At 33.5% G+C, this 12,499-nt stretch overlaps 2 protein-coding genes across 2 annotated transcripts; one reads left to right on the forward strand and one right to left on the reverse strand.

The window, feature by feature from the left end:
• The first annotated feature begins 1,293 nt into the window (after nt 1-1,293).
• Nucleotides 1,294-5,145, forward strand: LOC112515695. The gene is made up of 5 exons (XM_025122602.1): nt 1,294-1,333; nt 2,448-2,945; nt 3,417-3,535; nt 3,706-4,161; nt 4,513-5,145. The coding sequence occupies exons 1-5, from the start codon at nt 1,294-1,296 to the stop codon at nt 5,143-5,145; spliced, it is 1,746 nt and encodes a 581-aa protein (XP_024978370.1).
• Nucleotides 5,146-6,350: 1,205 nt separating this feature from the next.
• Nucleotides 6,351-10,122, reverse strand: LOC112515562. Its single transcript, XM_025122451.1, has 5 exons — nt 9,712-10,122; nt 8,205-8,404; nt 7,954-7,987; nt 6,937-7,553; nt 6,351-6,774 (listed from the first exon to the last, which is right to left on the reverse strand). Exons 1-5 carry the CDS (start codon nt 10,016-10,018, stop codon nt 6,469-6,471), a joined length of 1,464 nt encoding a protein of 487 aa, XP_024978219.1. The 5' UTR covers nt 10,019-10,122; the 3' UTR covers nt 6,351-6,468.
• Between the last annotated feature and the right edge of the window lie 2,377 nt (nt 10,123-12,499).

Below are 12,499 nucleotides of genomic sequence, written 5' to 3' on the forward strand. Positions count from 1 at the left end.
TATATAGATATAGATGGATTAAAAATAAAAAAAAATTGTTAATTTACAAAAAAGAACAAATGACATTATAATACAAATTCATAGCATTGACTAAATGCAACATTAAAAAAGTATATATTTCATGTTGCTAAACATTAGCAAATAGCCGTCATTATCGCAACACATGCATGTCACCGTTAGTTGCTACATAAGATCAACATCCTTCATTTTCAACTATATCCTTTTCATGTTTTTAAAGAAAGACTATATAATTTTCAAATATATTTGTTAAATACTCCATTATAATAAGAGTGAACATGAGTTAGATTGATCAAGTTCAAAACATTTAAATAAACTAACTTAACTCAGACAAAAGTACAAACCCGACCAAACCTTGCGGGTTATAACACTACAAAAATACAGAGTATCAGCGAGAGAAATTTCCCTCGCAAATCCGTCGCTAAAAGGGTCATCCGTCGCTGATATTTCGTCCGTCGAATACTATCAGCGAGGGATATCAACTATGGATTTGTGAGGGATATTTTCAGCGACGGATTAGCGAGGGAAAATATCAGTGACGGATCAGCGAGGGAACTTTCAGCGACGGATCAACGAGAGAACTTTTAACGACGGATCATCAAGGAAATTTTCATGGACTTTCTTCGACGGATTTTCCCTCGCTAATCCGCCGCTAATTTGTATTAATCTACGAGGGAACTGACCAAAATCAAATTCTCTGGCTGATCCCTCGCAGATCAGCGAATGAATGGCCAAACCCAGAATCCTTCGCTGATCTGCGAGGGATTTTTTCCCTCGCTGATGATACCTTGTTTTCTAGTATATGTTAGTCAGGTTGGTCGTGTTGACACTTTAACATATCAAAATATTAACGATATATTAGTTACCTTGAATATGGTGTTTATTCTACTCATAATTTCTTTATTTCATCATCAACTAATTGGTAAAGCTTATCCATACTCGTTGTAAAGTAGATCATATTCAACTGTTTTTCTTAGTTTATTATGCATGATCACATCTATGAACATTTATACAAAAATAATTACTTTCGATATCTAACCACCTTAAAAAAAAACAAATTGTCATGTTCCCCTAGTCATTGACTTTCTTAGCAACTCATGGTTTGGTATAACTAACAATTATGACGATTCGATCCCACCTTAATTATGCAAATTTTTTTTATAAACCTTGGACTTAATCTCACCCATCATCGTATAAATCCATTTCTATCCCTTCAACTCTTCATTCCCACCTCAACTTCAATTCAATTGATTGGATTAATCCCACCACAAGAAAATGCAAACCTCACCAAACCTACCTTCTGGAGATCTAATTGGTAAACTCTCTTATCATTATAATCAATTTATCGTTTCTTACGATTTATCAATTAACACGATGTGTTATGTAAAGTTGTTTGAAATACGTCTTTACTAACATTACCACACTACAACAAAATCGAGTTTGTAGAACACTTACATTGTTTAATCGTTGTAATAAGCTACTTTATAGAAACTAAGTTTATAAGATCTAACACTTAAGGTCTTGTAATAAGTTTATAGGACGTTTTTAGGCGTCTTTACAAGCTTTGTATGACGCTTTTGAAACAAAAAACGTCCTGTTAGCCTTTTATAGGATATTTTTAAGAAGTGTCTTATAAATACATCTTTTCAAATAGTGTATTATTAAAGAGCTGGTAAAACACTTTGTTGCAAAAGTGTCCTATTTTTTTTAAGACGTCCAAAAACGTCATATGATAAACTTATTACATCACCTTTGTATAGGACGTGTAAGTGTTTGTAGTATAAATTCAAGTCTTAAAAAGTAGTATATTAGGACACTTGGACATCTTTGGTGTCCTATAAATCCGATTTTGTTGTAGTGACAGGTGCATTACTACTACCTACAAAACCTATTAGAAGATCAAAACGAATAGCAAATTAGGTCGATCCACGCTTGAAAACCAATATAGGATCTGCTTAAGACATCTCCAATAAGTAACACCAAATCCATAAATATTGGTGTTAAATCCATAAAAAAGTAGAACGTAAAAACAATTTAAATTCACGATTTTAAATTTATTAGAAAAATGTTTTTCGTGGCCATCCATCGCTGTTTCGTCAGAAATTACCAACACAAAAGTTTGTCGGTGTAGTACTCAAGATTATCCCAACAAAATACGTTATCATAATCTTTATAAAAAATCGTCATATAAACTATATAAATTAAATATTTATTTCTAAATCTAAATATATTTATATTATAATTTTTTTATTCAAACAAATTTTACAAAAAAGAGTTTTTTAATTTCAATTTGACATCAGTACGTTTCAAATTAGTAAGACATGTTCAACCATCACTTGTATTTTATATTTTATTTAAACATAAATTTTCAATTTTCATTCTCTATTTATATTATTAAGTTAACCATGTTTTTTGGAATTACTATAAAGGAAGGAGAATTGATTACATCAATATTTGCGTCCCTATCTATAATGCATCTATCAGAGGTGATTGGAAGGCTGTTGAACCCTTCCTTTTTCGACAGCCAGACTTGGTACGATTTGGTATAAGTGAAAATTATGATACTGCACTCCACATTGCAGCATCTGCAAAAACCAGCAAACTGTTAAGATCCTTTGTCAAAAATCTAATGGATCGTATGACATATGAAGACTTAAAGCTACAGAACAAAGATTATAATACTGCACTGTGTGTAGCAATAGCAGCCGGAAATTTTGAAATTGCAATGACTATGGTGAATAAGCATCAAGCCTTGCTGGATGTTTCGGGTCGGCTTAACCGGATGCCATTCTACATGGCTTGCTTATATGGAAAAAAGAAGATAGTGAAGCATCTCTATCAAAATTTTGATACGATGACTGGTATTTATTGGACAGAGGAGATTTGTGGTAAGGTTCTCCACAATTGTGTACAAGCCGATATCTTTGGTAAGTATTGTTACACCTTTTGTGCTGTTTTATTGTAATATGCGTGTCGTAATAAACGTCTTAATATGCATTACTTAGAGCATGTCCAACAGATTCTCTAACTTTTGGTGAGGTTTAAACCCCTGACCTCCTAGGAGGTCAAAGACTACGATACCACTAAATCAAATACCCTTTTATCTTGGTACTTTTCTTCATGTGAGAGAAGTTTAAGCCTCACTTTGATATGGTCATGATATCTTGATGATTATCAAGAATTTCTTGTTATGGGTTTATGAGGAGTTTCATAGTATTAATTAGGACCAATTTCCCATTTTATACTCCAATTTTATCATGGTCAATGTTCTTATATCCCTTAGGTTTTTTGTGCCACGGTTTCTATGAGAGTCTTATAGGGTTCTTTTCACAAGTTCTTTTTATGATACGTTTTTGGTTAATTTGACGTAGCACTTACACTCATTCAACATTTTGTAGATATTGCTCTCCAGATAGTGACTCACAGGCCAGAACTCGCGAAAACCGGAAGCGTACTCGGTGTTTTGGCACGAAAAACGAAAGATTGTAGAGAAATAAAACCGAATTTTATTTGGAGAGTCATTCGTTGCAGTGAATATCTCTACTCCTAATCTCCTGTTATATTTACTTATCCATTTTACTCAAATTTAAGTATTTGGTGCATGCCCTCTACTTGGTTTCTTATATATATATATATATATATATATGTGCTTGTTTTATTTCAGTTTTTGCAATCATTCATGTGAAGGTTGGACCTGCTAATAAACCGAGTGATGCCATGAAATTAGTAAGAATCATTTGGAACAAAGTTTTGACATTGTCCGATGCAGAAATTGATGACATCATTAGAGGGCCAGCTAAAATACAAGGTGGCGTGCGAAAGTACACTTCTGGGATACTGTTCCTAGCTGCCAAAATGGGGAACACTGAATTTGTAGTTGAGCTCATTCGCCAATATCCTGATATATTATGGAAGAGAAATGATAAAAACAGAAGTATATTTCATGTTGCTGTCAAATATCGTCATCAGGGTATCTACAGTCTTCTAAATGAGATAGGCTCAATGAAGGATGTTATAATGCCTCTCAAGGACCAGTCAGGAAATAATATGTTACATTTGGTTGGGAAATGTCCAAAGATAAAGCGACTCGGAGACGTTTCAGGGGTTGCTTTGCATATGCAACGCGAATTGCTATGGTTCAAGGTACTGGTTTATCGCCAAAATTCTAGGACATTAGCATTATATGTAGGATGATCTTTCTTCCTTCATTTCGCCCAACCAAAAACTAGTTATAACAACAATTAGTCTTATTTGGTACGTCTCTAGTGAGCATTAATAATTGTTAGTTTAAAACACACATACATTACTTATGTTAAGCGCTTGTTCAGTACTTATTTTGGTGCAGTCATAAGTGATGTCAAATGTATATGTCTTGTGGCATTGCTAACATATGTTTGTTTCAAAATCCATATATGGTTATAAAATTAAGGGACTTTTTTCTTTTGCATTCTGAATATAAACCTGATGAAAATGATCTAACCTTCTTTGGTGTAGGAAGTAGAAAATACGCTCCCTCCTGCTTGTCGAGAAAGTAAGAACAATGCACGTCAAACACCACGTAATTTGTTCTCCGAGGAGCACAAAAGGCTATTGTTTGAAGGTGAGAGGTGGATGAAAGATACGGCTAGTCAATCTATGGTCGTTTCCGCGCTTATAGCTACCATTGTCTTTGCAGCAGCTTTTATGGTTCCTGGTGGATACAATCAAGACAACGGTATTCCTATGTTCCTTCATAAAAGAATTTTCATAGTCTTTGTCATAGCAGACGCTGTTTCTTTGATATTCTCTTCCATTTCGATCCTCATATTTTTATATGTCCACATAACTACCTACTCTGAACAAGATTTCTTGGACTCATTGCCCATGATACTAATGACCGGCCTAGTAACCCTTTCTATCTCTATCGTAGCCATGATGGTCGCTTTTAGTGTCAGCTTCTTTGTTCTTTATCTTAACAACTTGATTTGGGTACCAATTGTTATCAGTGTATTTTCTTCCGGACCCGTCATTTTACTTGTTATCTTTCACCTTCGAGTTCTAAGGGATGTTTATCGCTCAACATATTCTCATAAGTATTTCTTCAAGACAAAAAAGCCTAGCCTTTACATACGAAATCCAAACTTCTAACGAAGTTCCATCTCAAGATGTGATTCTTAATGTTTCCCATCAACTAGAAGTTGGTTTGAAGCCATATGTAGTTTATCATCATTGTTTTTCCGAATGAGAACTAGTTGTTATGAATTTTCCAAAGCCAAATGTTTTTATGATTCATTTCATGGTTGAATTGTATAAACTCGGTTCTTGGATGTTATAAATTGCTAAATAACAAATGTGGTAAAATAGATGGTTATTTCATCATAAAGTTCTTTCTACTTGTTTTTGTTAATGGTATTATTCCGTTTCTTAATTTACGAAAGTGTTATGTTTAGAATGTCTTAATGAAGTGTTTTGAATTTCTACAGTATACAAAAGGTTTTAGAATCCAATTTAGGTTTCACATAACATTACTCTGGAAAAACTATAGTCATATATCTCCTCTGAGTACCTGATGCCCAAAAATCTCTTGTGATCTTCGTGTAACACGACTTGCAACACCCTCTTTAGCAAATGTGACGAAACCAAACCCCTATGACCACTTCTTTTGGGATCCTACGTCAAATACGCGATTACAATAAGATAAAATACATCAAATAGAAGGTATCAAACATGCCTCTTTACCACCTTGGGGACATCAAATCTTCCAAAGTAGTGGTCCGGTTGCTTCTTGAGGAAGCCTGGGGATAAATGTCTTCTTGCTGGTTCTCCAAGCGGTTTAACCTGAGGGAAAGTCGATGCAGTTTGACTAGAATAGAGTCAATTGTGTTGATTTAAGAAATAAAATACATCTTGTCAAATGAACTTGATCTTTAAAATAAATATATGTTAAAGACAAAAAATTAAACTTTTACTTGAAATAAAATTCAAACCCGTATGTAACCTCTTGTAGTGCCAAACCATCCCACCCATGTTAATTTAATTTCCATTATAAATTTGGTTCCAAAGTATATAAAAGTACTCAAAATCAAGCAGTTGCACCTTTTAAAAATGATATTGTATCCAACAATTTTTCCTGGTAAACACTCAACAATAAGAGTCGTCACTCTTAGCTTTTACGACTTTTATTTTATGTCTTGTGTCTCTTATCGGGTAAGACTCTCATCTCCAAACAGATTGATCGAGTAAAATAAGTGAATGGATAAAATCAGTAATATTTTATCATAATTAAATTCATAATTATTGAGATGATTAAACAACATGTAAGAAACAAAAAGCATATACAAAAGTCACAAACATTTCGACAAAATTTGATTTCTTTTCCATATAATTACATCTTACTTCCTTATAAATCATATAAATAAGTTGCAGGAAGATGTTCAATTCCAAACGTTTCAAAAAATAATGAAATCCGTATTACTTTAAGGTTTCGTCTTCAATCATAATATGTGTTTCTTCGTTATTCATCATCTCATGATCTTTGTATAACTCTGAAGAAGCCAATCGAACAGCATTGACATAATCTTGAGGACCATGAGCCGGAATCCCAGCAACTATCAACCCGATTATTCTATACATTTTAAGAAGACCCCCTTCACTGTAGTCTGCGCCTTTTGTATACGGGATCACAAAGCTTCTTATGATCTCCCATGCCGCATTTATCATCTTAGGTATCGCTGATAATAAAGAGAAGTAATTCTTGTTTGGTTCTTCTTCCACAATCTGCACCACCAACAAAGGTTTAACATTAGAAACCTAGTTGCATGTTGTCGAGTAGCAACAACTTTGTAAAAAGAAACATAACCACTAAAACAAATTAGGGTCGTTTTAGGATGTCTAGAGAGAGAGAGAGAGAGAGAGAGAGAGAGAGAGAGAGAGGCTTACTTTGCCATTATAGAAGCTATCAAAGTATAAGCAAGTCCCAAAGTGCTTAAACATCATGGTGGAATCATCATAAGGTAATCTAGGCACCATATCATTGCTATAAACAGTCCTATAATACTTCACTTTATGTTCTTTCATCTTCTCGTTCATAAACTTCCCGAATTCTTCATCCCCTACCCTTGGCTGCCCAAATGTATACACACCCTCGATCATATCTAATACATCCTTCTCTGTATGCAACATCAAAACTGCTGGAAATAGTATTGCTAGTGCACCACCTAAGCTGTGGCCACTTATTATACATTTGGTGTTTTTGTTTGCTTTCAAAGCTTCTTTTAGCATGTCTCTAATGGCGTAATACGCGAACAGTTCTTGATTGTCTGTTTGACTGGTTGGTTTTGTGGGCCAACCGTGACTATTTTGTAACCCTAGGGCTTTCATGAACCCCCCATGCACTTTCCCGATGCCAGGGAGTTCGTACCAAGATAGATCGACGTCTGAACTCCATGCATCTGCATCGAAAGTCTCGGTTCCTCTGAAGGCAACAATGATCATGTCAGAATCGTCTTTTTTGTCACGAAACATGAAGGCTTGCGTTGTGGGTTTCCCTTGATAATCTTCATAAGATATACAAATATCGTATAAGATAACGTGTTTAATTTAGGGATCTGCTACAAGAAAATAGGTTATATAGGATGTGCAATAGTCACTGGGCATCCTAAAAAAGTATTTAATGCGATTTTGTTTTTATACATATGATCAAGAAAACTCAACACCATAATACAATTATATATATATATATATATATATATATATATATACTTGGGATCACGTGAGACGAACATGTTTTCTATCCGTGAGACCATTTTTTTACACTTGAAACTTTTCAGCAAAAGGCTGTGAAAGTAACCTTCACAGTATTTTTGCTGTGAAGGTTCGGTTTTTTTTATTTCACAGCCTTTTCTTGATACCATTTATATTTATATAACAAGAAAGAAATAGAGATGTATTAATTACCATTCTGAAAATCAAAAGACCCCATGAATTCCATCTGCAATAATCAAAACGTTGGGTCACAAAGACATCATTTGATCAAGAAACCGAAGCACTGCAAGCAAGAAACTTATATAACTTCGTTGTCGGCAAATTGTCGTACGAAATGCAAGATACTTTGTTCTGATTCCTATTATGATAATTAACGTACTTTCAAAACTTATTATGAATCAGATCAAAGCCTTTTTGTTCTTCTTGAAAACATTAGGTGGTACCTTCCAAAGATCAGTGACGGTATATTGAAGATAAGCATGGTTCTCATAGGAAGCTTTAGCAGCCATGATTGAAAGAAAGCTATTATATCTATCTCTATCTCCACATTCGACGATGCTTTTATCCAACTCCACTCGTTTGTCTAGATTTCCGGTGAATGATAAGAACGTCGCCGATGTTTTTTCCGGACGGATCAATTCCCCTACAAAATAATAACCAAATGGAACTTAGGACTCATCCATCGTATTGCCATTGTGATAAAATCATTGGTTACATAGATTGTATTTGAGTTATTCTAAGTGAACCTACTTCTATTCCTAATCTTTTAAAGAATTTGCAATCACACACTACAATACTGAACTTGTCTTTTTATATTTTCAATGCACGATTTGACGAATGAATCGACTTCGAAAGGGGTTCTTTTTGTTTTTTGACAAATGATGACGTCATTCAACTTACCAATGGCCAAAATAGAAACACTGTTTTAGTTTGGCTTAGATATTCATAATGTATAGGCTTTTTTGGGCAAGGACTCGGGCCTCTGAAGCACGTTATCAATATTTTTCATATTTGGTCGGCCTTTTTTTAACATGGCTTTTTCAGTTGTTTCAGGTCGGGGCGTCGGACTTTGAAATACAAAGTTGGCCTAATTGGGCTTAGTGATGGCCAAACCGTTTTGGACCGGCCCAGGATCCGGTTATAGGACCGAAATCTGGGACTGGATATAGATTTGGGGTGTTTAGCGGACCGTGACCGGTACCGGTTATGGACCGGCCCAGCCCTGTCTGATTTTTCAAAAATGTAGCTGTTTTTTTAAATGTAGCCGTTATTTTTCAAAATACTAGCCGTTTATCACCGTTTTTTGTATTTTTTGCCTTCTAAATACCATATATAAGTGTCTTGGTTGAAGGGTTTACATACCAAGTTCTCGATTCGCATAAAACGCAAAAAAACGTTCACAATTTTCGATTTCTCGTTATATTTTGTAAGATAACGTCATTTTAATTATAATAAAATGCATTTTTAAAGTGTATTTGAGTGACCTAATTCAAAATTTATAGTATATTAAAAACATATATCATTAAAAAAAAACATTTTTAAATGACCGGGACCGGCGGTCCATAAAGCTTGACCGAACTCACCTTTTTCGACCGGAAGCGGGACTGGTTATGGCCGGATCTATTGAGGTCCGGGACAAGTAAGGACCGGTCCGACACCGGTTTTTGGCCATCACTAATTGGGCTTTAAGATCTCGCTTGGGTTTGATAGATATGGGCTTCTCGGACTAACTTTGGGCTTGGACATTTTTTTCACCTCTAATTTGGTGATTTGATCTAATATTTTCTTTACATATTAACATTTTTACTTTATAAGCCCTAATATTATCGTGACAAATAAATTTAATTGACCATAACACCACTTTTAAAAAATTTGGATTATTTTGTTAATGCTAAAAAGTAAATAACACACGTTCCAAAAATCTGATTATAACTGTATATCAAAACTAACCTCTTACGAAATTCGAGATCAGACCACCAAGATTACGATTACAAGCCACAAGATTGAGCCAATACTCGATAGCAGAGCCAGTAGCAGCCAATGGTCCCGCAATCGATTTAAGAATCTTTTGAGCCAAAACGGACATGGAAATTAACCATCTCCGCCTGAACTTGTCCTCGGTCGTCCCTTTGGGGCAATCGACAAACTTCCTGTTCTCGATATCGTTTGATCGCAACATGTGAACAAGATCGACAACGCCAACCTCCTCGTGATTGAGCAGCATGTAACTGCTCGAAAAGCTCTTGTCGCACACCATTTTATCGATCAAATCTGTAACTAAGTTCAAATTATTCTCAAACTGAGAAGAGAAATGAAACTTTGAGGAAGAAGAAGCAGCTTATAAATTCAAGTCCACGCTAGTCGCCTCATCTACTACAAGCACGCGCAATATATATATATAGATATATATATATATATATATATATATATAGATGTGTGTATATATAATTATGATTCGTCCACATAGATGGCTAACGTAGGACCAACTAAAGAGTTGGTGTAGGTTATGAGTCTAATTAATATGCAGGTTTATGGACCTGATTAACCAATTTTTTATTTTAATTTATATTCTATAATACTAAATTTCATAAAAATAGTTGTTTAAATATGAAATTTTGTTTTGATTAACTTAGATATCCAACCCGCTATACGAGTCGACTAATCTCATGACGACCACTTGTTTTGCAGATAGCCCGGAGTCATCGTATTTGAACCTCTGTGGCTACAAGGTGATTTTTATTCCTCTTTGGATTTAAACATGATATTTTTGATCTTTGGAGCCAAATTTAAACCAATCAGGCACCACCATTGTGATTTAAATATGGATTTTTGAAGACAAAGAGAATAAAATCTTGGTGATTTTGGTATCGAGTGTTGTAGAATTAAAACTCGGTGCTTTTTTTGTTAGCTTTTTCTTTTTGGGTTTTTTAATTTTGGGTTGATGAATAATTAAGGGTCAAGTAGGGCTGCTAATCATATTTATCAAATTATTATATAATTAAATTTGATTAAAATATAAAGATATTTAAATAAAAAAATCAGAGTTTTTTTTTTTTTTTTTTAATTAAGTATAGTTGTATTAAGTCATCTATATGAATTAAGTTGAATTGTAATTTGTTTATTAGGTTGAGTAAATAGTATGGATGAACAAAAATGACCATTTTGGTGATGTGAGAGGGATCTTTGAATTTTTTTGGAGACAACACCATTGTAGGTGATAGCCGTTGACCGCATCCGCTATGACGACGTTGTATAACACGTCTGTTTGAAACTTTTTATGTGTGTGACGGGAGACATAGAAGATATAAGAACAGACGAGTAGAAGCAAAGACAAGATGGTGACGTTAAACCAATGGTGGTGCTACCATTGGTCTCTCCGTTATTGTGGTGTCGAAAAAATAGATATAGAGGGTGTTGAAACCATGGTGGTGTTAGTGCTGTTGTCTTAGTCATTATAAGCAACTGAATTAAAGAAATACACAAAAAATGAAAAAAATTTAAATAGTTAGTTTGGTATTAATATCAATGTTTTTTTTTTTCAATTTTTTATGATATCTTCATATTTACATTTTAATTAAAAACCATATAAAACCGTATTATAACAACGACTGAGACAAAAAGAGAAACAAGACGGAACATTGAAATCGAGATGTATTTCGCTGTATTGTGTGAGTACCCTTCTGATATATTTAAATATATAATTGATAAAGTAGTAATTAAATATTAAGCACAATGTTGAATAGGGTGTTGACTTGATTAGTCAACGAGGGCGGTCTCACTAGTAAAAGTTTTTCCACGTATTACATTTGTTATACTATTATAATATTTGTAAATATTCAAAATTACATTCATTATATTTTTTGAAATAAAAATAAAAATAAATTTTTTTCTATCATTTCATTTCATAAATTAACATTTTTTTTATAAAATTAGAAAGAAAAACATTAACTAATTTGATAATAGTTTAAGTTAACCTTTTAAAAATACATTTTTTAATAATAATAATAATAATTTTATTATTTTAACCACAAGAGTGATGCCTGATTGGTTTGAACTTGGCTCCAAAGGTCAAAAGTATCAGAAGGTTCCAGGTTCAAATCCAATAATGAATAAAAATCCTCTTGTGGCCACGGAAGTTCAAATATGGTGACTCCGGGCTATCTACAAAACAGGTGGTTGCCCTGCGATTAATCGGCTCGCATAACGGGTTATAATTAGCCTTTTATAAATCAGATTATTTAAGAAGCGAAATTCTAATGTGTCTCTTCTTAACTTAATTCTAGCAATTTATTAAATAATACTCAATGATAGAAGTAATTACTTTAAATATTTTGTCATTTGAAATAAACTATATAAAAAGACCATAATCATTGCAAATCAAATTTTAAAAAGACGATAACCATTTAAAAGGATTATTTTTAATTCAGAGGAACGATTACTTTGCATTATTTTAATACGAATTTGTTCAAATCTATCATTTCACACGCATTCATAACTTGTGTTTTATTCATCAAATCAAGAAAAAATGCTACTAAAATTATAAATAATCCGCTAGCAATTGTGAAGAGAAATACTTGGATTGGATGTTAAAGTTTTGAAATTAGGGTTGGATTAGATTTAATTTTTTCTTGTGTAATTATAAAAATTAATTTCTAATTTCGAACAAGCTGACAAAACTTCTTTAATGAAGTTGATTGGGAGTCATAATCTTATATTAATGAATGTATTTTCAAACACG

The sequence above is a fragment of the Cynara cardunculus genome (genome assembly GCF_001531365.2).
Source record: "Cynara cardunculus var. scolymus isolate 2C chromosome LG 7, CcrdV1, whole genome shotgun sequence".
NCBI lineage: Eukaryota > Viridiplantae > Streptophyta > Magnoliopsida > Asterales > Asteraceae > Cynara > Cynara cardunculus.